The sequence below is a fragment of the Podarcis gaigeae genome (genome assembly GCF_964106915.1).
Source record: "Podarcis gaigeae genome assembly, chromosome: 14".
NCBI classification, from domain to species: Eukaryota; Metazoa; Chordata; class Lepidosauria; order Squamata; family Lacertidae; genus Podarcis; species Podarcis gaigeae.
The window spans coordinates 49,838,860-49,865,562 of NC_139690.1; the positions used below are offsets into that span (position 1 = coordinate 49,838,860).

Genomic DNA, 26,703 nt, shown 5'->3' on the forward strand with positions numbered 1-26,703 from the left:
GAAGGGAAATAATAGATCAGGCTGAATTCAAATTAAACGCCAGGTAGAATAGCTCTGTCTTACAGGCCCGGCGAAAGGAGGTTAAATCCTGTAGGGCCCTAGTCTCATGGGACAGAGCATTCCACCAGGTCGGAGCCATCACTGAAAAGGCCCTGGCCCTGGTGGAGGATAGTCTGACTTCCTCAGGTCCCTTGTAGCCCTGGCTACAAGCTCCGCAGGTGAACGGTAACCCTAACCCTAACCCCTGTGGGGCAGTGTGAGGAGGCACCTCTCCTTGGGTCGGAGGGGGGCAGCTCAGAGACCAGGGGCAGCAGCTGTGGCTGCCCGGAGGACTCCCAAGGAGAGGGGAGAGGAGAGGAGGCTGAGGGAACACTCCACAAGGGAGGGGGTTCAAAAAAGGGTAAGGGGCTGCCAGCTCTGCAGGCAAGGGGTGACACAGCTGGGCTCCTGAGCCCCACAGGGGTGCCACGTAAAGAATGTAGTTGGTCTAGGGAGCCATGAACTCAAAAAGATTAAAAACCTCTGTTTTAGGGTATTGCCAGGTATAGAGGGTATTGCCTTCACTGGGAAAATAAAGAAAGCAATAATTTCTCTCCCCCCCCCCCCCAAAAAAAGAAAACCCCTGGTGGTGTGTAAATAGTTTGCAGGATCTGAAAGTGAATGAGACCAATATTATCATTTATTTATTTATTTGTTTATTTGTTTCTTGTACTAGTCCGGCACTCTAACCACTGCACCACACTGCCTTGGAGGCCAGAGTTTCACTATTAATACAAAAGAATGATCAGAACTTGAGTTCCGCAACACCTGGAGAGTCACAGGCTTGTGTCCCTGTGCTTTAAGCCAGGGATTTCCCAGTAGACCTGCCCTGCTGTGGAGACCCAAACACTTCCTTAATCCTGTTTTTGTAATTTTCCAAGGCACACAATTTTGCTCCGTAAAAAAACAGCAAAGGTTGGTGCTTTCAGTGTGAACAGTAAATGTGCTCTCTCGGTAAAATATAGTCTCATTAACCACTATTGATCCATAAACTTTCTCACAAATTTGTTTCTCCCCCATCGCACACTCCCCAAGACTGGGCTGCATCTTAATTTAAACTTCCTTTCTTTTTTTAAACCCCCACCCAAAACATTCAGCATTTGACGATATGCTGTCCCATCAGCAAAACCAAGAACAACACCCAAACCAGGCTGCACCGTCCAATTGACGAGGATTCCCACCCCAAGCCAGATGATCGAGGAGCAAAACCATTTCCCCAGACAGATCCGTTCCTTTTCCTGGGCAGCCGGGCCCATTATGCAAATCCAGTAGGGGGAGAAGTTTAAAAGTCTGGAACTGCCGTATATTTCTTTATTTCATTAACATCAGCGCGAGTGGGAGAGTTAATGTGACAAAATGAGCTCATTCCACTGCTTATCCAAACAGTTCCTTTATAAATTAACAAGATTGGTGATTTCCTTCTAACAAGAGTTCCCGAATGGCTGTATTAGGAAGACAGAGAAGCTTTCAAAGTTAGGTAGCAAAACTAACATCAGGGAAGGGACTGGAACAACCCGGAACGCATGGAGATTCGAGCCCCACTGGGAGAAGGCAAGTGAGATGCTGCAGCGAGATTTTGCAGTGCTGAATGTTGCAGTTCAGGGTCCTAGCCACTTCACTCCCTTCCTCCCACCCAGTTTTCTATATCTCCTCTGTCAGCTTTATGAAGCTACTGAGCACACTTAGTCCACATTGGGCTGCTTGTGCATAGAGGCAGGTTTCCCCAAAAAATGTTTTGTGTTTCTGCAATATTGTATTTTGGCTGGTTCTCCTGCCTCCCTCCTTCCTGGTGCGGTTTATAAGACAGCAGCACTCAGAGCCCAAACATCAGCAATAGAGGAAATTCTGTCAGGCAGATCTAGCAGGAGACCCAGGCAAAGCTGAAGAGGAAGGCAAAACGAATGGGGAGCAGGCGTTAAAGTTGGGGTCTGCAGCATCTTGACTGCCAAGCAGACAGTGCCTGAGTCAGTCAACAAGAAAGAAAACTGGGGAGGTTCCGATTTCTGGAGAGCAGCTGGGAAGCCTTGCAGAGAACTGAATCTGCCTGCTTTCGGGCAAATGTTTGTTTATCTTTACGTACTGGATTTGATTTCTTCCCCGCCTCTCAGGGCAAACCCTCCACAAGGAAGCTTAGCATAAGAATATTAAAAGCAACACAGCAATAGAAAACATGCATGCCATAAAGCAGCATTGGGTAGGTGTATTTAGGAGCATATACAGTTGACTTGGGACGCGGGTGGCGCTGTGGGTTAAACCACAGAGCCTAGGACTTCCCGATCAGAAGGTGGGCGGTTCGAATCCCCGCAATGGGGTGAGCTCCCGTTGCTTGGTCCCTGCTCCTGCCAATCTAGCAGTTTGAAAGCACATCAAAGTGAAGTAGATAAATAGGTACCACTCCAGCGGGAAGGTAAACGGTGTTTCCGTGTACTGCTCTGGTTCACCAGAAGCGGCTTAGTCATGCTGGCCTTATGAGCCTCAGCCAATAAAGCGAGATGAGCGCCGCAACCCAGAGTCGGTCATGACTGGACCCTTTACTTTTACCTTACAGTTGACTTATACCAGCTCGGACCATTGATCCATACAGCTCAATATTGTCAATATTGATGGGCAGCAGCTCCCCAGTGCTTCAGCATTCCCAGTCCTATCTGGAGATGGTGGATACTGAACTGGGGACCATTTGCATGCCAAGCAAGTCCTCTTCTACTAAGTTATGGCCCTTCCTTAATATATAGAAGGGCCAGCTGTGAAATCAGTACAAATCTTGGTAGAACCTAAGGTCTTTCTGACCACTGAAAGACTACAAGAGACAGGCCCAAGCGGACTAATTGTGAGAATAAATCCTACAACCCTGGAGCCGCCACCAAAAAGGCCCTGTTCCCTACCATCCTAATCTACCTTAGTGACAGACCAGAGAAGGGGGAATCTCAGCAGGGCCAATTTGAAGTGAAATTTGAAGCATATTTGGGGCATTTGTCATTTATTTAGACATGTCGGAAATTTCAAGGGACATTGGAAATTTCCCAAAACATAAGCAATGATTCTAATGTTGGCATCACTAGACTTTGGCTCAAGTGAAATGGGAGGTTGGCTATTTTATTTTTATTTATTGCACTTATATCCCACCTTTTTCTCCAGTGAGTTCTAGGTGGTGTACATGGTTCTCCCCTTCCTCATTTAATGCCCACAACAATCCTGCCAGGTAGGTTAGGCTGAGAGGCAGTGACTGCCCCAAAGTCACTCCAAGAGCTTCATGGCTAAGCAGGGATTCAGATCCCATTCTCCAAAGTCCAACTCCAGCATTCTAACCACTGCACCTCACTGGCTCTAATGTATTCGTCTTCTTACATTTCTACCCTGCCTTTCTTCCATTAACTGAGCCCGAGGCAACTTCCTGGTGATTGGTTCCCAGTCACCCTTCCAGGTATCCAGCCAGCTTAGTCTCATTTGCCTTCAGACCATAAGGACCTAAGAGCCTGCTGGATCAAGCCAATGGCCCACCTAGCCTAGCATCCTGTTCCCACAGTGGTCAACCAGAGAGGACTGTGGGAAACATGAGCCCAAAAGCAACTCTCCCCTCCTTTGTCTTTCAGCAACTGATAGTCAGATGCATTGTTGCCTCCAACTATGGAAGCAGAGCTGGTAGCCATCCATCGCCTTCTCCTTCTCCACGAAGTTCTCCAGTCCTATTTTAAAGCCATCCAACTTGGTGGCCACCACTGCCTCCGGAGGGAATGAGTTCCATAGTTTAACTGTGTGAAGAAGTTCTTTCTCTCATCTGTCCTGAGACCAACCCTCGAAAAAATTAAGGACATTTCTCAGAAAGGATCCGCACGTCTCCAGACAAATATTATTACATAATATCTGCTCAATGCTCTTTCCACTGGCCTCCCAAGTGGGCTTTTGTCTCGCTGAATCTTTAGAAGAGGATTACTTGAGCAGCTCCTCAGTGCCGACAATCCACTGGATTTATCCCAAAGCCAATCAACTCAAAGAATGATTGATCCTGACTTGGAGGTGTCAACCTATCAGCGAGCCGCCCGCCTCTGCTTTCAAAGAGTTCCAACATTTTAATTACCTCCGCCGTGATGCGGTTGCGCCTGATTTCAAGGCTGGCTGTGTCTAACTTTAGCTTCCAGCCATTAAATCATTGTTCTTTCCAAAGTTCAGAAGACTGATGAGCTGTCAGGACCCACCAGGCTCAAATTGGGGGGGGGGGGGGAGGAGTTGAATTAAAAAAAAAAATACCCTGAGCCAGAGATGTTGTGGTTTCAGAGAACAAAGAGCTGTCCGTGGAGCCAGATTATCTCAAAACTAAACAGCACTTGCTCTTCCCATTAAATTCTGCTTTCCACTTGCAGTAGATTGACATTCCTGGAAGACAGGGGCAGAGTTCTCCTCCTTGGGTGACCTCTGAGAGCCTTTAGACCTTCTCTAGAAGTCTTACGTTACAGCTATTCCTTCATCTCAGCTGTATGGCTCCTGCATTCTGAACAAGCTGACTCGTTTTGCTTTTGTTCCAGCTTGGTGAGCAGATCCACTAAATTCTGGCCCAAGGTCACCCCATGGGCATCATGATGGCCACAATGAATATTGCTCTACCTCCACAGCTGGAGGCAGCGATGTTTTTGAATACCAGTTGGTGGAAACCAAGGGAGAGCAAGGTTCTCTTATGTTCAAGTTCTGCTTTCTGGTTTCCCATCTGGTTGGCCACTGTGGGAACAGAATGCTGGACTAGATGGGCCTGATCCGCCAGGCTCTTCTTATGTTTAGGGCTGAGTGGAGAGTAAAGCCCCAGTCTCCCAGGTTCTGGCCCAACACGTTAACTCATGATTGGCCATCTTGGAGCTATCTGTTGTTGGACTCCCAACCCGTTTCAGCCCCTGTCAGAACGCTTAGTGATACAAGATGATGGGAGTTGTAGTTCATCGGTGTCTGGAGGGTTGGCTATGCCTGCTCTAACCACTGGCCACACTGGTCTTGAAATCACACGTGGCTCAACTTCGGAGCACCAGCTCTCGACTTGATCTCTCGCACACAGACATACAGCTGCAGAAACCTTATGACGCCTCTGCCTGCTGTTCCTTGATTAAGGAGAGGAACTTGACAGATGGGCAATTCTAAAGAGATCATGGGAATGAAGGAGGTGCTTCTGCAAGGCCCTGTCTAACAGTAAATCCTGCAAACAGAACAGATCTATAGGAGGGCTGGGGAATCTTTTTTCAGTGGGACACATTTCCTGGCCTTCTGGAGGAGGGGGCTCATATTCTTGCTCATCCACATGCCTTCATTCAGAGCCTTGTACGTCCCAATACAGTGGTACCTTGGTTCTCAAACGCCTTAGTTCTCAAACGCCACAAACCCAGAAGTGGTCCGGTTTTTGAATGTTTTTCAGAAGCCGAACGTCTGATGTGACTGTCGGCTATTGTTTCCAGGGCGCCTGCACCAATCAGAAGCTGCACCTTGGTTTTCGAACATTTCGGGAGTCAAACGGACTTCCAGAACTGATTAAGTTTGGTGCTTTTGCTATTTATTTTGCATTTTTGTTTTTGAGGCTTTTTCGGTTAATTTGTTTTTGTGACTATGTGGAACCCAGTTCAGTTCCTGATTGATTGTTTGATTGACTGTGGAAATGGATAAAAGCCCCTCATCCAAACAATGACTATCGTCAGTGCAGGGAAGAAAATTTTTAAATTTTAATTTTTATCATCTACAATACTGTTTTATTTATTTTATGGTACAGTACATAGAGTATTGCTTTCATTTTATGGATCAATGGTCTCGTTAGATAGTAAAATTCATGTTAAATTGCTGTTTCAGGGGTTGTTTTTAAAAGTCTGGAACGGATTCATCCGTTTTGCATTACTTTCTATGGGAAAGTGTGCCTTGGGCTTTGGAACGCTTTGGTTTTGGAAAGGACTTCCGGAACGGATTAAGTTTGATAACCAAGGTACCTCTGTACATCCATTTGCACACAGAACACACACATTCCCCCTCTCTCAGACACACACATGCAGAAACTGCAGCAATTAAACAGCACTGGAGTCTTTTCGTGAGTCTAATTGCTAGAGGGGGAGTGAAGATCACAGAGAGGCGAAGGTTAATACTGCCTCCTCCACCTGCAAACTCCGTGAAGATCAGAACCACCCTCCATCCGCAGCAATTAAAACCAATGAGAGGCTTCTTTCAAGCCTAATTGCTGTGCAGTGGGGCAGCACAGTGGAAACAAAGGGGTCACTCTCCAGCTGTGATGAGCCCCCCCATGCATAGCAGTGTAACTCCAGAAAAGGTATTCCACTGGAGGCAATGGGAGTCTTTCCCCAAGACTTCTTGCTGCATGTAAGGGAGTTTTTTTTACGAAACTCCTACACAAAGAGCACCACACACCAGTGTGAATTGCCCACACAACATCGCAATCTTATCTGCGGGTAACTATAACTTTGTAAGTGCTACAAATATTTCAACAAAATCTACCATTTTGTGTAAAATAATAACAATAATTTTGCATTAATAGGGATCTAAAGTCAATTTTGCTTGCGTGACCCTCATTATACAGAACAGAGGACACCTGGCTTGACAGCACTGCGTGCAAAACAGATCTCTGGGTCTTAGTGGACCACAAGATTAACATGCGTCAGCAATGTGATACAGCAGCAAAAAAAGGGAAAGGGAAAAAAAATCTAATGCTGTTCTAGGCAGCATCAACAGAAGTATAGTTTCCAGATCAGGGGTAGGCAACATAAGGCCTGGGGGCCGGATGCAGCCCAATCACCTTCTCAATCCGGCCCGTGGACGGTCCGGGAATCAGCATGTTTTTACATGAGTAGAACATTTCCTTTTATTTAAAACGCATCTCTGGGTTATTTGTGGTGCCTACCTGGTGTTTTTACAGTAAAACCTGTGCTTTTATTTAAAATGCATCTCTGGGTTATTTGTGGGGCACAGGAATTCGTTCATTATTTTTTCCAAAATATAGTCCGTCCCCCCACATGGTCTGAGGGACGGTGGACTGGCCCACGGCTGAAAAAGGTTGCTGACCCCTGGGCCAGATCATAGTACCACTTTATTGATCAGACCACACCTGGAGTCCTGTGTCCAGTTCTAGGCATCACCGTTTAAGAAGGATATTGACAAGCTGGAACTTGTATGGAGGAGGGCAACCAAGATGATCGAGGGTCTGGAAACCAAGCCTTGTGGGGAACGGTTGAAGAAGCTGGGTATGTTTAGCCTGGAAAAGGAGAAACTGAGAATATATGATAGCCACCTTCAAATATCTCGAGGGCTGTCACATGGGAAGATGGAGCAAGCTTGTTTTCTCCTGCTCCAGAGGGAAGGATCCAAACCAATGGATTCAAATTACAAGGCAGGCAACTTTGACGAAACATTAGGAAGAACTTTCTGATGGTAAGAGCTCTTTGACAGTGGAACAGACAACCTCAGAAGGTGGCGGACTCTCCTTCCTTGGAGGTTCCTAAACAGAGGTCAGATGGCCATCTGTCAGGGATTCTTTAGTTGCAATTCCTGCATTGCTGGGGGTTGGACTAGATGACCCCCGGGTCCCTTCCAACTCTGCCACTCTATGAATCTATGATTCTAAGTAACGGTTACAAAACAAGCAATAAATCAATGGGTCACTGTATTGAGTACATTTGGACTTGTGGGTCACTGTAGAGAAAAGTTTGAGAAGCCCTATCATGCATGAAACATGCTGTGGCTTCCAGAGCTGTGAATACTCTGGGCTTTAAAAACATTAAAATTCAGCAACCTCCATAAATTATACAGATGGCAGTGATTTATTTTCTTTTGCATCATTATTCTTCTCTCCCTCACTCCCTCCCTCCCTCTCTCTCTGTTTGCATAATTTATTCCAGTTTTGATACTTACGGTGTTTATGGGGAGGGGCGGAGAGCTATGGCAGAAACTGAACCACCATCCCAGAACCAGGAGAGGACTGTAGGTTAGTGGCAGAGCCCTCACTTGGACGCAGGAGGTCCAGGTTCAATCGCCAGCACTGATCCTCCAAGCAGGGCTGGCCAAGACCTCTGTATGAAACTCGCACACCGAGTAGAGCAGCAGTCCTCAGCCTTTTCAGACACTGGGCCCAGTTTTAACCCAAACATGCATGTGGTGATGCTTTTCTTAATCTCCTGCCTGATAGTGCTCTTGTTGTGACCCACCTTGGACCAGGCAATACCAAAGGTAGATAGCTAAAGGTCTAACTTGTGATAATGGATCTGGCTGGGTCTCATAGGGAACGACAGGCTGAAAAACTCTCCCTCTTCCCCTCTGATCTAATGGATTGGCCAAATTAAACGTCGCAGTCAACATTCAAGCTTTAGCTGGGAATTTAGTCGACATTCAAGCTTTAGCTGGGAATTTAGGGAACGGGTGTTAATGGCTTCCGGAAAGGACTGTTTAACCTTCCAAGTGTTAAAAAAATAAGTGGTGCTCTGGTATAGCCTATTAGAAACAACTTCTCTCTCTCCCCCCCCCCCCCAATTTAAAAGTTAAAAAAACCCTTGAAGCCAGACAACCGGTCTAGAAGCCATCCATTACTGCTTTTACGCAGGAGCAACAGCTGACATGTATACCCACAGGAAACATTCCATTAAAAGCTATAAGCACCACACATCCATACAGAATGGCAGTGGGCAGGTGCTGCGCTGCTGGGTGGGATGCCCTGCTATTTTGTGTTTCTCCCTCCCTCCCCCCCCCCAAAAGCATGTGTAAGAGTGGAGTAAGAAACAGTTCCTGAGCTCGAAATGAATTACTTTTCACAGAAAGCAAGAGTGCGCAGGGCCTTCGCCCAGCTGGTGATTGAGAATCTGTGAACCAAGGTGAGGAGTTAAAGCTTCTAAAACAAAAGTCGTTCTTGCTAAAAAGAGTGAGTCAGCCTTCCCCCTGCAAGAAGAGGAGGAGGAGGAGAGCACTCTCTTTGGAAATGGACTTCCAGCGGATCTTGGACATTTCGCACCAGTGGTTTTGCATGGAGCAGAAACGCACGTCTTAAAATAGGCTCCCCAAACACTCTGTGCTCAAATCTCAATGTGCGAGAGGAAAATGGAACACCCATCAGCAGAAGTAGTAGACCTGGCAGTGCAAGGTCAAAGAGTGGGGCATCCTTCCTATGGGCTGCCCTCTGGCTGCCCTCTGTTGCAAGACAGTGTGCTGGGTCCACCTTGGCGTGGTCTATCTAGCAGGACTCCTGCTTACATTCTGATTATTTCAGCATCCTACCAAGCTGCTTGCCTGTCCCCATGACTAGAGAGGCCTAGGCAAATATGTGCATATCTGCTGAACCAGTACAAGTTAAGAATAATCATAGCATTGCAGTTGGAAGGGAACCTGAGGGTCATCTAGTCCAACCCTCTGGCAATGGAAGAATCTCAACTAGAAGAACCATGACAGATCCAACCTCTGATTAAAGGATCAAAACTGTCCTGATGCAGGATGCAGTAGACATACATTTAATGTTTATTTTTACACACGTAAAACCCTGTGTTTCACCTTTCCCACTGGAATTTCATAGTACTGTACAGTTCTGCTCCTGCCCAAGCTTGTGTGATTTTCACTATCAGTGAGTGGATTCCCCTGGACTTGATTCAAATGTCTGCTTTGAAAAGGTTTTCCTCCAAAGTTGGAAGATAGTGGTCCGTTTCCTGAGGCCAGATCCAAGTTTAAGAACCACATCCTATTAGGAGCGATGTCATCAGCAGTGCAGGTCCAGCTCCGAGGAACTTCTGGTGGTTCCCTCCCTACAAGAAGCCAAGTTACAGGGAACCAGGCAGAGGGCCTTCTCGGTAGTGGCGCCCTTCCTATGGAATGCCCTCCCACCAGATGTCAAAGAGAAAAATAACTACCAGACTTTTAGAAGACATTAGAAGGCAGCTCTGTTTAGCGAAGCTTTTAATGTTTAATAGGTTATTGTCTTTTAGTGTTTTGTTGGAAGCCACCCAGAGTGGCTGGGGAAACCCAGCCAGATGGGCGGGGTATAAATAATAAATAATAATAATAATAATAATTATCATCATGATCATCAAAATTAAAATCACTTCCTCCAGCCCCCACTCTCTGTGAACCTCCCTGAGGCCACCTCTCCCTTCTCCCAGACTCACCTGAAGACCAGCTGTGGAAGCAAAGCCTCACATCCCTTCAGATTCTGTGACGCCATGGAATGCTATAACACCAGTGGGTCTTGGGAAGCATCATTCTCCAGGGCTCCTGACTCTCAGGAGCCCTGGAGAACTTCATTCACCAGTGCTCAGTGTGAATGGCCCAGTGCAGCTACCGTATGTCAGCCTAGGCACCCAAGGAATGGCGGGGCAAAGGCAGAGACCTTGCTGTCGTTATCCTGCCACTGTTTAAGTTTAGAATAAGGGGAGCAATTCTGGGGAGAAGGGGGGGACTGAGAAGCAGCAGGAGGGTGGAACAAACACCAATACAGTGGACGCTCGGGTTGCAAATGTGATCCATGCGGGATGCATGTTTGCAACCCACAGCATTCACAACCTGCATCTGTGTGTCTGCACACGCGCAGGTTGCAATTTGGTGCTTCTGCGCATGTGCGAAGCACAATTTAGTGGTTTTGCACATGCACGACCGCCAAAACCTGTTTTAATGTTGTAAACCATAATCATGTAGGATATATGAGCCCAGACCCAAATCCAGAAGGATCAGAGCTGGTTTCATATTAAAGCGGGGGCAGGCTACGTTCATATTCCAAACTCTCCCCCAGCTCCAAACTCACCGCATCACAAGTTTCCACGAAGCTTTGTCTTTTCTGACAGCGAGTGTCAGTGCTCTCTGCCTGGCATCAGCTGGGCTGCATCTGCTTATCTTTCGAAAGCAATGGGACCTGGGGAACGAGGAAGCATAACCGGGGGTGGGGCGGGGGTTTGAAATAAGTAGAGGACAAATTTTACTGAGAAGGTGACTGTAACAAGCCAGTGGCATGCATCTGGGACACAGTTTGGCACAGGGGCAAAGGAGGACAAGGTGCAGGCGACCCCTCTCCTTTCCCCGCCAAAAAAAAACTGGGAAGGTGACCATGTCTGCCAGTAGAAGGATTTGCACAGCTGAGTGTTCCTCTCCTTCCTAGGAAAGGTTGAGGCAACAGGCTTGATTTTTAGAGGTGCATCAATCACCAGCCTCCTCCTGCAGAGCCGAGAAATGTTCCCAGCTGGTGGCGTCTCAGTGGCCTGTGGGCAGCAAGTTAACATTTGCGCTCCATTTCCCAGTCTAATGCCAATCTCTCTCTCTCTCTCTCTCTCTCTCTCTCTCTCTCTCTTCAACACCACTCATACAGATAAGGAGTAGGAGGGATCTTACAGAGAGGGGGAAATCTCCCCCATTATTTTTTGGTATGAGCAAACTTCCCGTCCCTGTGATGAAGGGGGCCTTTGTTTTGCCCCCTGTACAAAACAGTCCTGCCAATCACCTCCTTTTAAACCCTGCAAGGCACCCTTTGCCCAGGCTGGTGCCCCCTCTGATGTTTTGGACTACCCCCCCCTGCTTACGCAGCCAGAACGGTGTCGTCCATGAACAAAGAGTGATGGGTTTCAGAAGGCTTAGCGAACCACCCCTAGGTTTGCAGAAGTACAAAAACCTTGAGAAAACTGCCAAAACAGGTCAACGAAGACTGAGCATGCTCAGTGGGCGTAGAATGCTGGCTGACTGTCCAGTGGAGTGGGATGGGGATGGAATGGCATGGCTACAATCCTAAACAGCAGTGACCCGCGCTGCAACATTATGTTGCAGCGCGCCACTTGCAACAGGCAATTTGCAATATGTAGCTTGTTTGTGCTTGTGGAGGTTTGCTTATCTCTGCTAGTTTTATCTGCAGTCGTGCACAGACTAGAAAGTAAAAGTAAAGGAAATAAAACATTCACATGTTTGACTTACTCTGGGGACATTTACTCTACAAATCGTATTTTATTCCAGTTGTACTGTTAGGCTTTCTTTAAATCAGGAGGGACGGGACCTCTGGGCTTCCAGATGGGGATGAACTACAACTCCCACCTTCCCTGACCATTGGGCATGCTTGCTGGGAGTTGTAGTTCTAGACCTAGAGAGCCGATGGTTCTGCTCTAAGAATTATGGGAATTGAAGTTCTTAGTGAGCTTCGACCTTTTTGTCAAACCTGCATTTACCAGGGTTCCCTAGGGAGGGGGGATAACAGTGAAACCCATTTAAAACTGTAGTATATATTGCTGCCCCTTTCATCACCTTCGGTTCCCCTGAACTTTATCCAATAAGGCAGAAAAAAGCTGGATCAGCAGCGCCCCTTGTGGTGGTGAAGGCTCACTACAGCAGATGTGTGCACCTGTGCATGCTTCAATGTGGAATATGGATGAGGTTTGTTTTCTTGATCAAGGGTATATTTCCCAAACTTGGCTGGTCTCCAGTTCCCATCACTCCGACTCTGGCATTGCTGGGATTTGTCGTAGCCCACCAAATCTGCAGCCTCCCAGGAAAGCATGAGACCTCAGCCACTGTCAATCAAAATAGACAGGACTAGACAGATGGGCTACTACTGCTAGGTCAGGAGCATCTCAGACCCCGAGATTTCAAGGCCCAAACCTGATAGCTGGGGGAAGGGAAGCTGGTGAGGGCCCCATTGATCTCACAGGGTCTGGGCCCCAGTGATGTCCTTAAGCATGACTGAATCCTGGAGATGGAGGTTAATTGGGAGAGGGAAGGAGGGCAGACCTGCCCCCCCCCCAAGAGTCCATGCAATAATTTGCAGTCAGCTCCTCCTGGGAGTGTGTGTGTGTGTGTGTGTGTGTGTGTGTAGACACTCTCTCCCACCGGGAGATTCAAGCCCTCCCTCTGCTGCCTGGAGCAGGCCAGGCAAATCTGGAGATTTGGAGATGTGGCAAAATTCTGTGTTGTTTTGCCACCCTGGTTCCAGCAAGAGGGAGGGCAGCCTTCACCTCAGAGGCCAAGGGGCCTTCTTAAGAGCAAGTCTGCTGCAGCTTCTCTCCTCCTTTCAGGGGAAGACTAAGTCTGTTACACACTGACAATACCAGTGGCTTAAGCCCCATAATCCCTCCTTTACTTGACTTTGGGCTATTTTGAGCAGGAGATTAAAAGTGATTATCTACATCACCTGAGATGTTGCCTTTTTTCTTCCTTTCTCCCTCCCTCTCCCTCCTCTGGCCAGCAGCTCGCCTGCGCTGGTTTCCCTGCTTCCTGCAGATGGAGGAAACCTCTGTGCCTCTTTCCTCTCCTGGTTCTTCCCCTAAAGCCCCTGCCCCCCCTTTCCTGTTGCTGCACATGAGGGAAAAGCCCCAGATCAGGCTGGATCAAAGCAGCTGGCTGCCCACAGCACAACGTGGTCTCTGAGTCCTCCGTTTATAAAAGGGACTGCTAGCAAGGGCTGGGAACGCAGGGAGGTTTTTGCCCAGCGATCACTGAGCCTGGATGATCTCTCTCTGTCTGAAAAGGCCCTTGAGAGTGCCCTGGTTTCAAAGCGAAGAGGGCAAGCCAGGGAGACAGCTGTCGCTTGCCCTCTTGTAGGCTTCTTTTGAGGAATCTGGCAAGCCACTGTGGGAACAAAATGCAGGAAAACTTGGACATTGGGTCTCATCTCTTACAGGACTTCTCTACCTTTTGGTTATGCTGGGAAAACATGATCTTCCTGCAGAATTAGCCTAGTCGTAATTCATTCTCTCTCTAATGTTAAGGCTGTGAGTGCCGATGTTTACACAGCCGAAACAGCACCACCCATTCATATGAGGGACATCTATGCAGGCCTGGGGAAAACCCCAAAGTTATGAGACTCTTGGGCTGGGGTGTGGTTGTTTGGGGGGTGGGGTGATTTTGTGTGCATGTGAGAAACAGCCCGAAGAGGATGGGGCATGCTTAGTGACTACTGAATGCTGACTAGATTGGAATAGAGGGTCTGGAATGGTCACCACTCCACGCTGCAACATTTTGTTGCAGATTTCACATTTGTTGCATATCTCATCTGCTCCCCCATTTACCAAGGACAATCCCGATTTTTTTGCAGCCTGCCCCTCGTGAACTGCTATCGATTTTTGTGTCCCTCTTGGGGATTTTTTGTTCAGATGCTGGTATGAACGGCTCAAGGAGTTGCCGTTCTGCTTTCCACTACAGGCCAAGGGTTTGAATGGGGAGCCGAATGGGGAGTTGTGCTGCAACTGCGGGGGCCTCCTTTTGGCTGTGAATAACATCCTGCATCACAACACAGAGTGGTTCATTTTGGCACCTGTCTTTCACCAAACACCAGCCACACCCACACCAAACATTTAAAGCTCTTGTGGTGACACTTTAAACAGACACGGCTTCCCCTCCAACCCAAAATAATTATTCTGGGAGCTGTAGTTCATTAGGGGTGCCAATAGTCATTAGGAGACTCCCCAGAGCTTCTGGATTAGGCGGCATTCCTATCCCAGCAAAACTTTTGTTGGTCTTCTGCAATATAGGGGCAACTACAGTCCCATTCAGAAGGGACGCGAGTGGCGCTGTGGGTTAAACCACAGAGCCTCTTGGGCTTGCCGATCAGAAGGTCAGCGGTTCGAATCCCCGCGACGGGGTGAGCTCCTGTTGCTCAGTCCCAGCTCCTGCCAACCTAGCAGTTCGAAAGCACGTCAAAGTGCAAGTAGATAAATAGGTACCACTCCAGCGGGAAGGTAAACGGTGTTTCCGTGCACTTCTCTGGTTCGCCAGAAGCAGCTTAGTCATGCTGGCACATGACCTGGAAGCTGTACGCCAGCTCCCTCTGCCAATAAAGCAAGATGAGCGCCGCAACCCCAGAGTCGTCTGCGACTGGACCTAATGGTCAGGGGTCCCTTTACCTTTTTACAGTCTCATTCACACAATACAGTTAAAGTACCATGAGAACACTTTGAACAGTCATGGCTTCCCCCATGGAATTCTGGCAGCTGGAGTTTGTTAAGGGTCCTGAGAGTTCTTCAAAAAAGAAGATTTTATTGGATTTTTTACCATTTTATATTCAATCAAACAACACAATATAGCATTTGTCATATAAAAGGAAAAAGAAAACACCCCCCGCCCATGACTTCCCTCAACTTCCCCTTCTGGTTCTTCAAATATTTACTACTTCTGCTTAATTATTATCTTATTTTTATAATCTTATATGTTAATCCTCTTATTTTCTTCTCAGTTTTATACCAAATTTTCCTTCATGATTACATCTTGCAGTCAATATCATTCCATGTTGTCCTTATTTAACCGTTGATCTTATTTTCTTACTTGTAAGTGTTTATTCAAACCCTACTCGTGAGTCCATATCTTTACAGTATTTCTGTAAATACAACATAAAGGGTTCCCAATCTTTTTTAAATTCTTCATTATCATTGTCTCTAATTCTTTCTGTCTGTTTCACCGTTTCTGCATATTCCATAAGCTTGACTTGCCATTCTTCATTCGTTGGAGTGGTTTAACGATCAATCCTGCTTCCTAGGGAAGTCTGGGAATATAGTGCATTCTTGTATGATATGATTTTTTTAATGTACACTTTCCTCCAGTTTATGCATTTTTCTATGCATTGCTTGGCAAGAAAACTGCATTACATATTTCAAAAGATAGCAGTGTTTCAGCCTGCAATCTGATTCAGAATTTGGGGGACTCCCTTTTAAACATGAACTGGATTGAATTCCTCCCCCCCCCCCAACCTTCTCACTCCTCGCCTCTTCTCCCGAGGGACCTCCAGCCAATCTGGATGCCCTGCTTAAGGGCACGGCAATCTTAGCAATGAGATTAGGAGTGCTCCAAGCATGTCCCCATTTTTTTTGCTGGAGGGTTGATGCATTGCCACCACTTTATCATTTCCAGCAGGTTACAAGCTATCTGACATTTCACATGCCTGTGTTTTTATGCACAAGAGGTTTCTATCTAAAGAAAACCCATGCACATCCCTCCCCCCCAAGAGACTTGGGAACTGTAGCTTCCCCCTCACGGAGCTACAATTCCCAGCACCCTAAGCAAGCTATAGTTCCTGAAATTCTTTGGACATGCTTTAAATGGGGGTTAAATCTATGGTGTGGATCTGCCAACATACTGAGGAAACAGCTGAATCCTAGAGAGTAACTCTGCTAGCATCTCAACAACCACATGGGAATGGGCACCCACATGTGGCAAAAATGGGGACAGAGAGAGCCTATAGGACCCCTCCATGAATATGGGGGGGGGGTCAGAACTCTAGGACTGTGTCTCCTTTTGCAAGGGGGGGCAGTTTCAGCTCTTCTGTCACAAGCCTCCAAAAATGTCCTCTTTGTCTCAGCCATGAAATGTGCAGGATTCCTGCTGCCCTCCCCCCGACACATGGTCACCTTGACCCATCTGTGTTGTTGTTCCCCCTGCCCTAAATTGGAGGCACAATTTGTTCTTCTACTTGAAATGTTTTTCATTTAGAGTGGCTAGGAGTCAGAATGACCTGTCTTCAACCGAGGCCAGCCCCCTATGGTTTCAGAGGGAGAAAATATTCCAACTAAGCTCCCTGCGTAGAAGGAGGGAAGTCCAGTCCAGCGAGTCGCACAGAGAAGCACCAGAAAGCCTCCTCTGAGGGCAATCCTGCTGCTCTACCTTTGCGCTGCAAGTGACTGGGTGAGCCAATCACACTCTACTGCAGAGCAGCATCCCAAACACTCATCTGCAAGCGTAGGTTTGTTGGGCAGAGATCAGAGCAGAGCAGAGCATCATCCAGAGACACAGGGCGCACACTCAGCATTGACCTCATGCCAGTTTTGAGATCTTTCTGCATATTCCAGCAGTTAAGACATACCAAAGTCTTGTGCCTGGCATATGTGAATAACTCTCTTTGATGAGGACTGGATTAAACTTTTGGAAGTTCAGCCTCAACATGTTTGTGTTAAAATGTTCTCTTCTCTTTAGCATTTTAGCTAGGGGGTCTGTGAATTTCAGGTGCAAGTGGGTTGAAACCTGCTAGAGGTCTCTTGGCTGGAAGCCACCATCTTTCTCCCAAAATGCATCTTGACACCGGGCAGCTGCCACCAAAATAAACGTGGTCTCGCCTGCAGCAAACCTTTTAACCCAACACACTTCTTGCTCAGTGGCATTTCTGGGGGTGATGGTAGCCTCCAATCTAACAGAGTTACAAGGGAGCTCTGGTAAACGTCTCTCAAAAAATATTCTGCACCCAGTAACGAAAATCGTACCCAGCTTTCATGGCCTACAAGTGGGGCCAACCAATTGGGGTGGCAGGAGTGCCAACTTGGTGCCATGACCATGAGTGCCCAGGGCCGTGGGTGCCATGCAGTGTGCATGGCCCTGGCACCAACATTTGTGGGTGTCTCTGGTCCCTTCTTAGGGAATTTTGTGGGTGCTCAGGCACCCAGGGCCCCAGGGAATTGGCACCTATGGGGGTTTTGTTGCTTAGCCTTAAGCTTCCCCACACCAATGCATAACTCAAAGACATTTTGGGTTATAATTCCATATCACTAACCTGGGAGAAGTCCCCGTTGGACTCAATGGTGCTTGTAAGTGGGGACGGCTAGAAGTGTCTAGCTCCGTTCCTAATTTTTCCAATCTTAATTTGGTTCATCTTATTTCCACATGTTTGCAATTGTCTACAAGAAAATTGACCTGCATTTTCATACACATAGCTCCCCAAATAGGTATTGTTCTGCATAGCTTGGCTTAGTACACACATTTTGGCAAGCATTTTACCCCTAGGTAAAGGTAAAGGTAAAGTACCCCAGGACGGTTAAGTCCAGTCAAAGGCCACTATGGGGTTGCGGCACCCATCTCGCTTTCAGGCCGAAGGAGCCGGCGTTTGTCCACAGACAGCTTTCTGGGTCATATGGCCAGCAGGACTAAACTGCTTCTGGTGCAATGGAACACCGTGATGGAAACCAGAGCGCACAGAAACGCTGTTTACCTTCCCACCACAGCGGTACCTATTTATCTACTTGCTCTGGCGTACTTTTGAACTGCTAGGTTGGCAGGAGCTGGGACAGAGCAACGGGAGCTCACCCCATCGCGGGGATTCGAATGTGAAATGCAAGTGGCGCTGTGGTCTAAATTACTGAGCCTCTTGGGCTTGCTGATCAGGAGGTCAGCGGTTCAAATTTACCCCTAACATAATTGCATGTTATTTTCACTAGTCTGCATACGTGAGTGTGCACTTTTTGCTAACGTGCCCATTTTCCGATGGGCCGACTGTGCCACAGATCTCAAAGGGGACCTGCATTTCTACTTCATGCATTGCTTTGAGAAGTGTTGGTGCGGTAAGTCCCCATTAAAACGCAACCTGGAATGGATGTCTCCCCGATTCTTATCTGTGAGCAGACACGTATGGGGCTTGCGTTGTTAGTGTTGCTTCCAAAGAGGAAGCGGCAAGCGCAAACCTCAAAGGGGAATCTCGCTCGGAAAGCTAAAAGGGTTTTGTCAGAGCAGACTTGCTCCGAGACAGCAGCGCACCCTCTTGCATACGTTTGACACACCACGGTTCTCATTTCAAATGCCACTAGGTTAGATTTAGACTCCATCTGCCACGCTGGAAATTAATGGCAATCATTAAGGAGCAGCAGCAACAACAACAAAAGGGGGTGCGAGGAGAAAGCTGGCGAAGTGGGCCTTGAGGTAAAAGCAACAACAACACGCAGCCATCTCTGCCAGTGAAAAAAATTAAAACTATTTAGACATACAGCGCCATTTATTACTGCAGAGTTCTCCTTCCACCTGGGGTTTAAATCTCATTACAGTTTGCCCAAAACAGATGTTACCCTTTTAGCGGTAGGTTATTAACGATAAAACTCAATTCCTCCAGAGAGAATCCGTGTCAGGAGTTTGGTTGGAGATGGCTTTTCTTTTCGCAAAGTGTGGACCGGCCTTTGCCAAAATGGTGCCCTCCAGATTTTTGCGGCTGCTCTGGCAATTGCAGGCTCTCGGTCAATTCAAATAGGGAGAGGCGATCCTTGAGGTATTGGGGTCCTGAGCCAAATAAAAACATTCCTGACAGGGATGTTGGTGGCGGCTCCTTTGTGCCAGTCATAAGCTAAATAAATGCCATCAATAAAGTCTGGCCCAAAAGAGTTGGTAGAACCGAGGGTGTTTGCTGTGACTTGTTTACAAAGTATTTTGAGGATAAAATTGCTTGCATCCACCAGGACCTTGACTCCACTGCTATAGCAGCTGACTCTCAAGAGGTGCCCAGAGCACTGCCTAGTCCTGTTACGTTGGACAAGTTTCAGTTAAGTTAGGCTTAAGGATGTGGACAAGGTGCTGGACCCTTGTTCTTTTTGGTTGAAAAAAAAACTAACAGGACAGGTGGCTGGGCAAGGGAGGTGAGGAATGCCTCCTTGGGAGAAAGGATGGTCTCTGCCTGCTTGAAGGAGGCAGGTTGTTCAGTGGAGCAAAGTGGTTTGAGTATATTACATAGATCTTGGCCCGGCCGCACTGACTGCCAACTAGTTTCCGGGCCCAATTCGAAGTGCTGCTTTTGACCTATAAAGCCTTACAACAGCTCAGGACCATAATACTTCAAGGACTGCCTCTCTACATATGAACCAACCTGGACCCTGCAATCATCATCGGAGGCCCTTTGTCATATGCGTCTGCTGCAAGAGATCCAGAGGGTAGTGACATTTTCTGGGGCGGTTCCCCGTTTGTGGAATACTCCCCCCAGAGCTGCTTGCCTGGTGCCTTCATTGCATCTCTTTAGCTGCCAAGCAAAAAAGTTCTTCTTCAACGAGGCCTTTGGCCGATTAATGTTTTGTGTCCTTTTAAATGTGTTATGATTGGTTTGTTTTTGCTCTTGTTTTTATTGAGTATTTTGCATTCTCATTTTGCATTTTTATGTAGTGAACCACCCTGCGGTCTTCAGATGAAAGGTGGCGTACAAATTTAATAAATAATAAAAGACAGTGGTACCTCTGGTTGCAAACGGGATCCGTTCTGGAGGCCCGTTTTCAACATGAAAAGAGCGCAACCCACAGCAGCGCATCTGCGCACGTCCGGGTTGCAATTCGGCACTTCTGCGCATGCATGTGACGTTATTTTGCGCATGCATGAGTGGTGAACCCCGGAAGTAACCCTTTCCGGTACTTCCGGGTCGCCACGGGACGTAACATGAAGCAGACGTAACATGAGGTATGACTGTAATGGTATGCATATCAAGCATGTTTAATGTAAAAGCAGAAGATTGCAATGACTCACATTGCCTACCTTGATCAGAATGAGGAAAGTGTCACAGGGCATGAACGAGTCTCCCGTGGCATTCCATCTCGCTCGGATTCTGATATTTCAAAAGGCCGAAGTTGAGGCGGAGGGAGCCAGCAGGGGGGATCACCCAGGGAGCTAATGATCCTTCGCCTCTTAAGCAGATGCTACGTGTAATTATCCTCAGTGGCCTTCAGCTAGGCTACCTGTGGGTTGTGATCCTGTTAGATCTTTATGAGCTAAGCGGCACAAGATGGCACACATCAGTAGAGATCAGAGCAGCGATAAGCTTCGTTCAGATGAGAGCAATGACAAGCGCGCTCATGAGAGGCATAAACGTAGCACGGCTCCTTTGACAAGGCTAGCCCTGTCTTGGGTGAGAAGGCTGGACTGGGGCAGGCATAGCCCTGGGCTAGCAGCATCAGGCAGCTCCTAAGGTGGTACCTCCAGCAGGTGAGACACTGCCATGCTTTGGAGAATCCTAGCGCCTCCTCTTGTTGCTGCCGCCAACACACAAGGGCACAAAAAAGTAGGCAATATATAATCTGACTACAAAGGAGTCCTACGAGGTGTGATGACTGTATGACCAAAGTGGAAATGAGCGTCTCTTCTAGTGAGAGCAAACGGTTTGTCAAAAGTAGAACTTCCATGTGCAGCAATTGTCTATCTGAGGTCAGGTTTTGAATTGGATTTATTTGGTCACAGGATCATTAAAAGACTGCATTTCCATAAGATCAACAAAGACCTTCTGGTGTCTCCCCCACCTTGAGGCTTTTTGCCACTCACCCCTCTTCTTGGTTCTGTGCAAACCCCTTTCAATGAGTTTTGATGTGTAAATTTGCTCCCGAGTAGACTTCAACAAGATTCCTTTCAGAAAAAAATTGTTTGATTACTCATTTTAGGAAATAATAATTTTGTAGTCCATTTTAGGTTCTATGTAGGGTGAAGAAATGCTTTTTGCGAGTCTGAAGTAGAAAATCCACTTCAATCCAATGCAGCTGAGCTGAGCAGAGTTTGCCAGGGAACTGCCTTTGGCAGGAAGAATGCTCACACCTCCCTTACTTTCCTGTGCATAGATCATGTATGGTCTGTAAAATGACTCAACCTTAGCTATTTAAACACATTCAAGGTTCTGAAGGGACCATAGAATAATAAGAGTGAGAAAGGACCCAAGGATCTAGTCCAACTGATTCTCTTCCTCAGCTTCCCACCCCTCCCTCTGTCCCTCCAGAATTTCTTTCTCACATAGTTGCAAACCCACAGGGGATCCTTGTCTTCTGCTTCACTGGGGAGAGCCACGCAGCCTCTCCAGATTTTCCAGCTCTCCCTCTCCCTGCATCCCCTTGTAAATGAGCCTTCTTCCTCTTTCCCCACAGAAGCTGAAGGACTGAGCTGGCAGCTGCCATTCACTTTTTCGTCATGCTGGGAGCCTCAATGGCGCCCTTCTGGAGGCTTCGCCCGGGGCAGAAACCCTGGCTAGATCCCACACCCCACACCCCAGCTATTGCTCTGGTTTGGGCTGCATCCACACCACACATCTAAATTACGGGGAAAGTACAGAACTTCCCCCCAAAAGGATGGGAACTGTAGTTTACTACCCCGCAGAACTACAGTTCCCAGAACCTTAACAAACCAAAGCTCCCAGGATTCCTTTGGGGGAAGTCATGTGCTTTAAATATATGGTGCGGACACAGCCTTGGGCTCTGGCCTAGGTTTGCATCACCCTTTGATGCCTCCTGGCCACTTTGCACCTCACCTTTCCCCACATCCCAGATCTAGAAACTTCTTTGGTATATCTGGAGAGCTTTTTATGCTTTCCCTGCCCGCCATTTCTCGCTCAACATCCTCCCTGCTTTTGCTGAGTTCCCAACAGCTAGGAGAGAGAGAGAGAGGAATGCTAGAAGGTGGCTGCGGTTGGCTTATATTACCTCACTCTACAAAACACTGCGAGTTTGTGGATCACAGTGCATCCCGATCCCAATCTACCTTCTGCGTGCCCCCCTCTCTGAGCACCCAACCCCGGTAAGAGGAACTAAGCGACTGGAAATTAATTCAGGTTTGGAATCAAAGGCCCCCTCATTATCCAACTCTGCTGCAATTCAAACCAAGTTCGCCATGCAAGTGTGTGGAGGCTGATCTGGGAATATGCACAAGGGCGAGAGAAGGGGGGAGAAAGAGAGGGAGAGAAAATGAACCCAGACAGCAGCCTGGGCCTGAGAGCCTCCTTCCCACACCTGACATATACGAAATGGACATCCAGCCATTTAGCGGAGGCTTCACCATTAATAAATGTTTGCTATACCATCTTAGAGATGTCTCCTCTGATTATTTTACACATAATGAATAGCTCTGGCTCATTCTAACATTTGGTGCCTGCAAGCCAAATAATAAAAATAAAAGCGCCCCCACCTCTCCCATCTCTTTGCATGATTAAACATTTATCATTTGTAATGGATCGTGGCCTGCTATGTCATTACTCTCTTTTGGTAACAAGCAGCTCCTTCATTTATTGATAAACTGACCTGGGAAACAGGGAAAGAGGATCCGGAAGAGGAGCTGACAAAGAGGGAGGCAGGAGATGGACTTGGATGCAGGTAGAGGGGGAGGCACAAATGTCTAGGTAGGAAGATAAATGCAAGCAGATGAAAGCCAACTTTACATCTGCCTATAATGCAGAGAGCCAGCTCATCCCCACAAACACAGCTCCTTCAGATCGCTGAAATCCTAGTGGGTTACACTGAACTATGAAATGAAAGCTTTGCCCGTGATTCTTGGCCTTAGAGGACAGGTGGTCTGGAGTGAATAACCAATTACCTGCAGATCAACAGAGAAAGCTGACTTCCTGCATTAATGCTGGAGATAGAGGGCCAAACTAGGTGTGGTGTGATTGATATAATTTTGGGCTTGGTGATTGTTGTTTCCAATAGGAGCTGGCTTGGGAGTGTTACATGGGGCAAGGGAAGAGGGCTATAAAACTCCCATCGACATCAATGGGCCCTTTCTTCTCATTGAGAACAGCTGACATGCGGGCCTTGGACTGGATCAAAACTGTGTTTGGGGACAAAGGGCTACCAGTCCCCACTCAGACTCACACCAGCTTGTTGTAAACAACAACATCCCAATATATAAAGGACACTTGTGAAATAATTTCGAACAACTGAAATAAATCCAGAGAACTGAAATAAATCCAGAGTCTGGTGGTAAGGCATCTGCTTTGCACACAAAAGGTCCCTGCGGTTCAGTGCTCAGAATCTCCAGGTGAGGCTAGGAAACCCCTGCACAGCTGCTGCCAGCCAGTGCCAACAACAGTAAGCTAGACTGCTTGACAAAGGCAGTTTCCAGTGTCCCTATATTATTCCTACCCGGCGGGGGAAGTGTGCTGTTTTACAGGGGCTGCCTTTCACTTTGACAAATCCCACTAATTGCCTTCCCCCCTCTCTGCTTCTTTGTCGGCAGGAGACCCAAGTAACCCAGCGGAAGCAGCATTACCAGAGGCAGTTGCGACAAGGAAGGGTGATGGAGAAGGTGCCGAGCCTCAAAGCAGAAGCCGGCGGCAAGACGAGCACCGGGAAACGCCCTGCCGAGAGGGAGAGAGAAGTGTGTGCCTGAGCCGGACCTCCCTCTTCCGCCCAGGTCCCTCCTTGCCCCCTGAAGGAAGCCCAATAGGATGGCAGGAGAGACAGCTTGCCAGAAAGCCCTTTGCTAGAGCTTTTTGCCCAAGGGGGCACCCTGGGAAAGATCAGCGCTGGACGAGGACTCCCCTTCCCACCTCCTCCTCCGACTGGATGTTCCCTTCATGGTCCGAAACCATGGAGCGCAAGGAGAGAATGGCGAACACTAACCCAAGGCGGGGTCTTGTGCTGTGAGGCAGACTGTCGCCCCTTTCCCCTTGCAGGCCCCTCGTCCCCGCCCAGCCCTCCCAAATGGCAGGCCGCCGGTGGGCCGCGACGTCAGCCCTGTGCACCTGCGTGGCGGCCGTCTCCCTCCTGTACGTGGGGAAGGCGCAGGCGGACTGCTGGCTGATCGAGGGCGAGAAGGGCTTTGTGTGGCTCGCCATCTGCAGCCAGAACCAGCCGCCCTATGAGTCCATCCCGCAGCAGATCAACAGCACCATCCTGGACCTGAGGCTGAACGACAACAAGATCAAGAGCGTGCAGTTCTCCTCCCTCAGCCGCTTCAGTAATCTCACATACCTCAACCTGACCAAGAACGAGATCTCCTACGTCGAGGACGGTGCCTTCTCCGGGCAGTACAACTTGCAAGTGCTGCAGCTGGGCTACAACCGCCTGAGGAACCTGACGGAGGGGATCCTGCGGGGCCTGGGGAAGCTCGAGTACCTCTACCTCCAGGCCAACCTCATCGAGACCGTCACCCCCAACGCCTTCGGGGAGTGCCTCAACATCGTGAACATTGACCTGTCGATGAACAGAATCCAGAGACTGGACAGCAGCACCTTCCGGGGCCTGGCCAAGCTGTCTGTCTGCGAACTCTACAGCAACCCCTTCTACTGCTCCTGCGAGCTCTTGGGCTTCCTCCAGTGGCTCGAGGGCTTCACCAACATGACCCGCACCTACGACCGCATGCAGTGTGACTCGCCGCCAGACTACTCTGGCTACTACCTTCTGGGCCAAGGCCGGAGCGGGTACCGCAATGCCCTGGGCATGCTGTCCTCCCTCTGCACCGGGGGCCCCTACACCATGCCGCCTTACTTGATCCCGCTGAAGAACCCGGTGACCACCGCTCCGCCCGAGAGCCCGTGCCCCGAGGAGGAGTGCTTCTCTGGGGACGGCACCACGCCCCAGGCCTCGCTGCACACCCCCGTGATCGACCCGGGCCTCTTCCCCACCATGAAAGTGAAGCAGCTGACCCACAACTCGGCCATCCTGAGCGTGCAGATCCCGGTGCCCTTCAGCAAGATGTACACCCTGGCGCAGTTTGAGAACGGCCGCTACAACGTCCTCACCAAGCTGCTGAAGAAGAAGGAGGACATCACGCTGACGGACCTGGGCCCCAACGAAGACTACACCTACTGCGTGATGTCCTCCAACCGCGTCTCCAGGTACAACTACACCTGCCTCACCATCAACCTCAACAAGCATAACCGGGAGGAGCCTGTGCCGAGCCCTTCGACGGCCACTCACTACATCATGACGATCCTGGGCTGCTTGTTTGGGATGGTGATTGTCCTTGGGGTGGTGTACTACTGCCTCCGGAAGAGACGCCAGCAGGAGGAGAAGCACAAGAAGGCTGCCATCAACATGAAGAAGACCATCATCGAGCTGAAGTATGGGCCGGAGATGGAGGCGACCAGCATCTCCCAGCTGTCCCAAGGGCAGATGCTGGGCGGAGAGACGATGACCCGCATCCCCTACCTCCCTTCCGTGGGGGAAGTCGAGCAGTACAAGCTGATCGACAAGAGCGAGACCCCCAAGGCCACGAAGGGCAACTACATGGAGGTGCGGACGGGCGAGCAGCCCGAGAGGAGGGACTGCGAGCTGCCCCTGCAGCCCGACAGCCAGAGCTCGGTGGCGGAGATCTCCACCATCACGAAGGAGGTGGACAAGGTCAACCAGATCATCAACAACTGTATTGATGCCTTGAAATCGGAGTCCACCTCCTTCCAGGGGGTGAAGTCGGGGGCGGTGTCCACGGCTGAGCCTCAGCTGGTGCTCCTGTCTGAACAGATGCCCAGCAAACACAGCTTCCTGGCTCCGGTCTACAAGGAGAGCTACAACCACCCCCTGCAGAGGCACCACAGCATGGAGGGCCCCCCAAAGCGCTCCAGCACCTCTTCCAGCGGCTCCGTCCGGAGCCCCCGATCCTTCCGCTCCGAGGGCTCCGCCCACAAATCCGAAGCCAAATATATCGAGAAGACGTCTCCAACCACAGACACCATCCTCACTGTGACGCCGGCGGCCGCCATCTTGCGGGCCGAGGCCGAGAAGATCCGCCAGTACAGCGAGCACCGGCACTCGTACCCAGGGTCCCACCAGGGGGAGCAGCAGCACGAGAGTATGGGCGTGCGCAAGCCTTCCATCTTGGAACCTTTGACCAGGCCGCGGCCCAGGGACTTGGCTTACTCTCAGCTCTCGCCGCAGTACCACAACCTGAGCTACACCTCTAGCCCAGAGTACACCTGCAAGCCTTCCCACAGCATCTGGGAGCGCTTCAAACTGAACCGCAAGCGCCACAAAGACGAGGAGGAGTACATGGCGGCTGGCCACGCCCTACGCAAAAAGGTCCAGTTTGCCAAAGACGAGGACCTGCATGACATCTTAGACTACTGGAAAGGGGTGTCTGCCCAGCACAAGTCCTGAGTCCTCAAAACCTGTAACTCGTGACTTAATACTGGACCAAAACAAAACAAACGAAATCAGCAGCAGCTATTTTTAATCCAGACTTGTCTTTAAAAACACACATACACACACAAAAGTAAATAACTTATCTATAATTATTCTATATAATGTAACAGAGAGAGAGAGAGAGGTATTAAAATATTGT

At 48.8% G+C, this 26,703-nt stretch overlaps 1 protein-coding gene and 1 long non-coding RNA gene across 4 annotated transcripts in view; one reads left to right on the forward strand and one right to left on the reverse strand.

The window, feature by feature from the left end:
* The window catches only part of ELFN1 (extracellular leucine rich repeat and fibronectin type III domain containing 1), a 242,852-nt gene extending 216,218 nt beyond the window's left edge, over positions 1 to 26,634 (forward strand). For both annotated transcript variants that reach the window (XM_083711491.1, XM_083711492.1), the window contains exon 4: positions 23,659 to 26,634. In XM_083711491.1, coding sequence (XP_083567617.1) covers positions 24,126 to 26,519 — 2,394 coding nt within the window. In that variant the 5' untranslated portion in view covers positions 23,659 to 24,125 and the 3' untranslated portion in view covers positions 26,520 to 26,634. The remainder of the gene's footprint in view (positions 1 to 23,658) is intronic.
* Positions 1,768 to 23,270, reverse strand: LOC310831381. Of its 2 annotated transcripts, XR_014557830.1 has the most exons (6): positions 22,725 to 23,270; positions 20,989 to 21,069; positions 20,209 to 20,408; positions 12,359 to 12,499; positions 10,784 to 10,891; positions 1,768 to 1,919 (listed from the first exon to the last, which is right to left on the reverse strand). It is a non-coding gene; the product is annotated as an uncharacterized lncRNA (long non-coding RNA). The 2 variants fall into 2 exon arrangements; XR_014557829.1 differs by lacking the exon at positions 20,209 to 20,408.
* Positions 26,635 to 26,703: the final 69 nt, after the last annotated feature.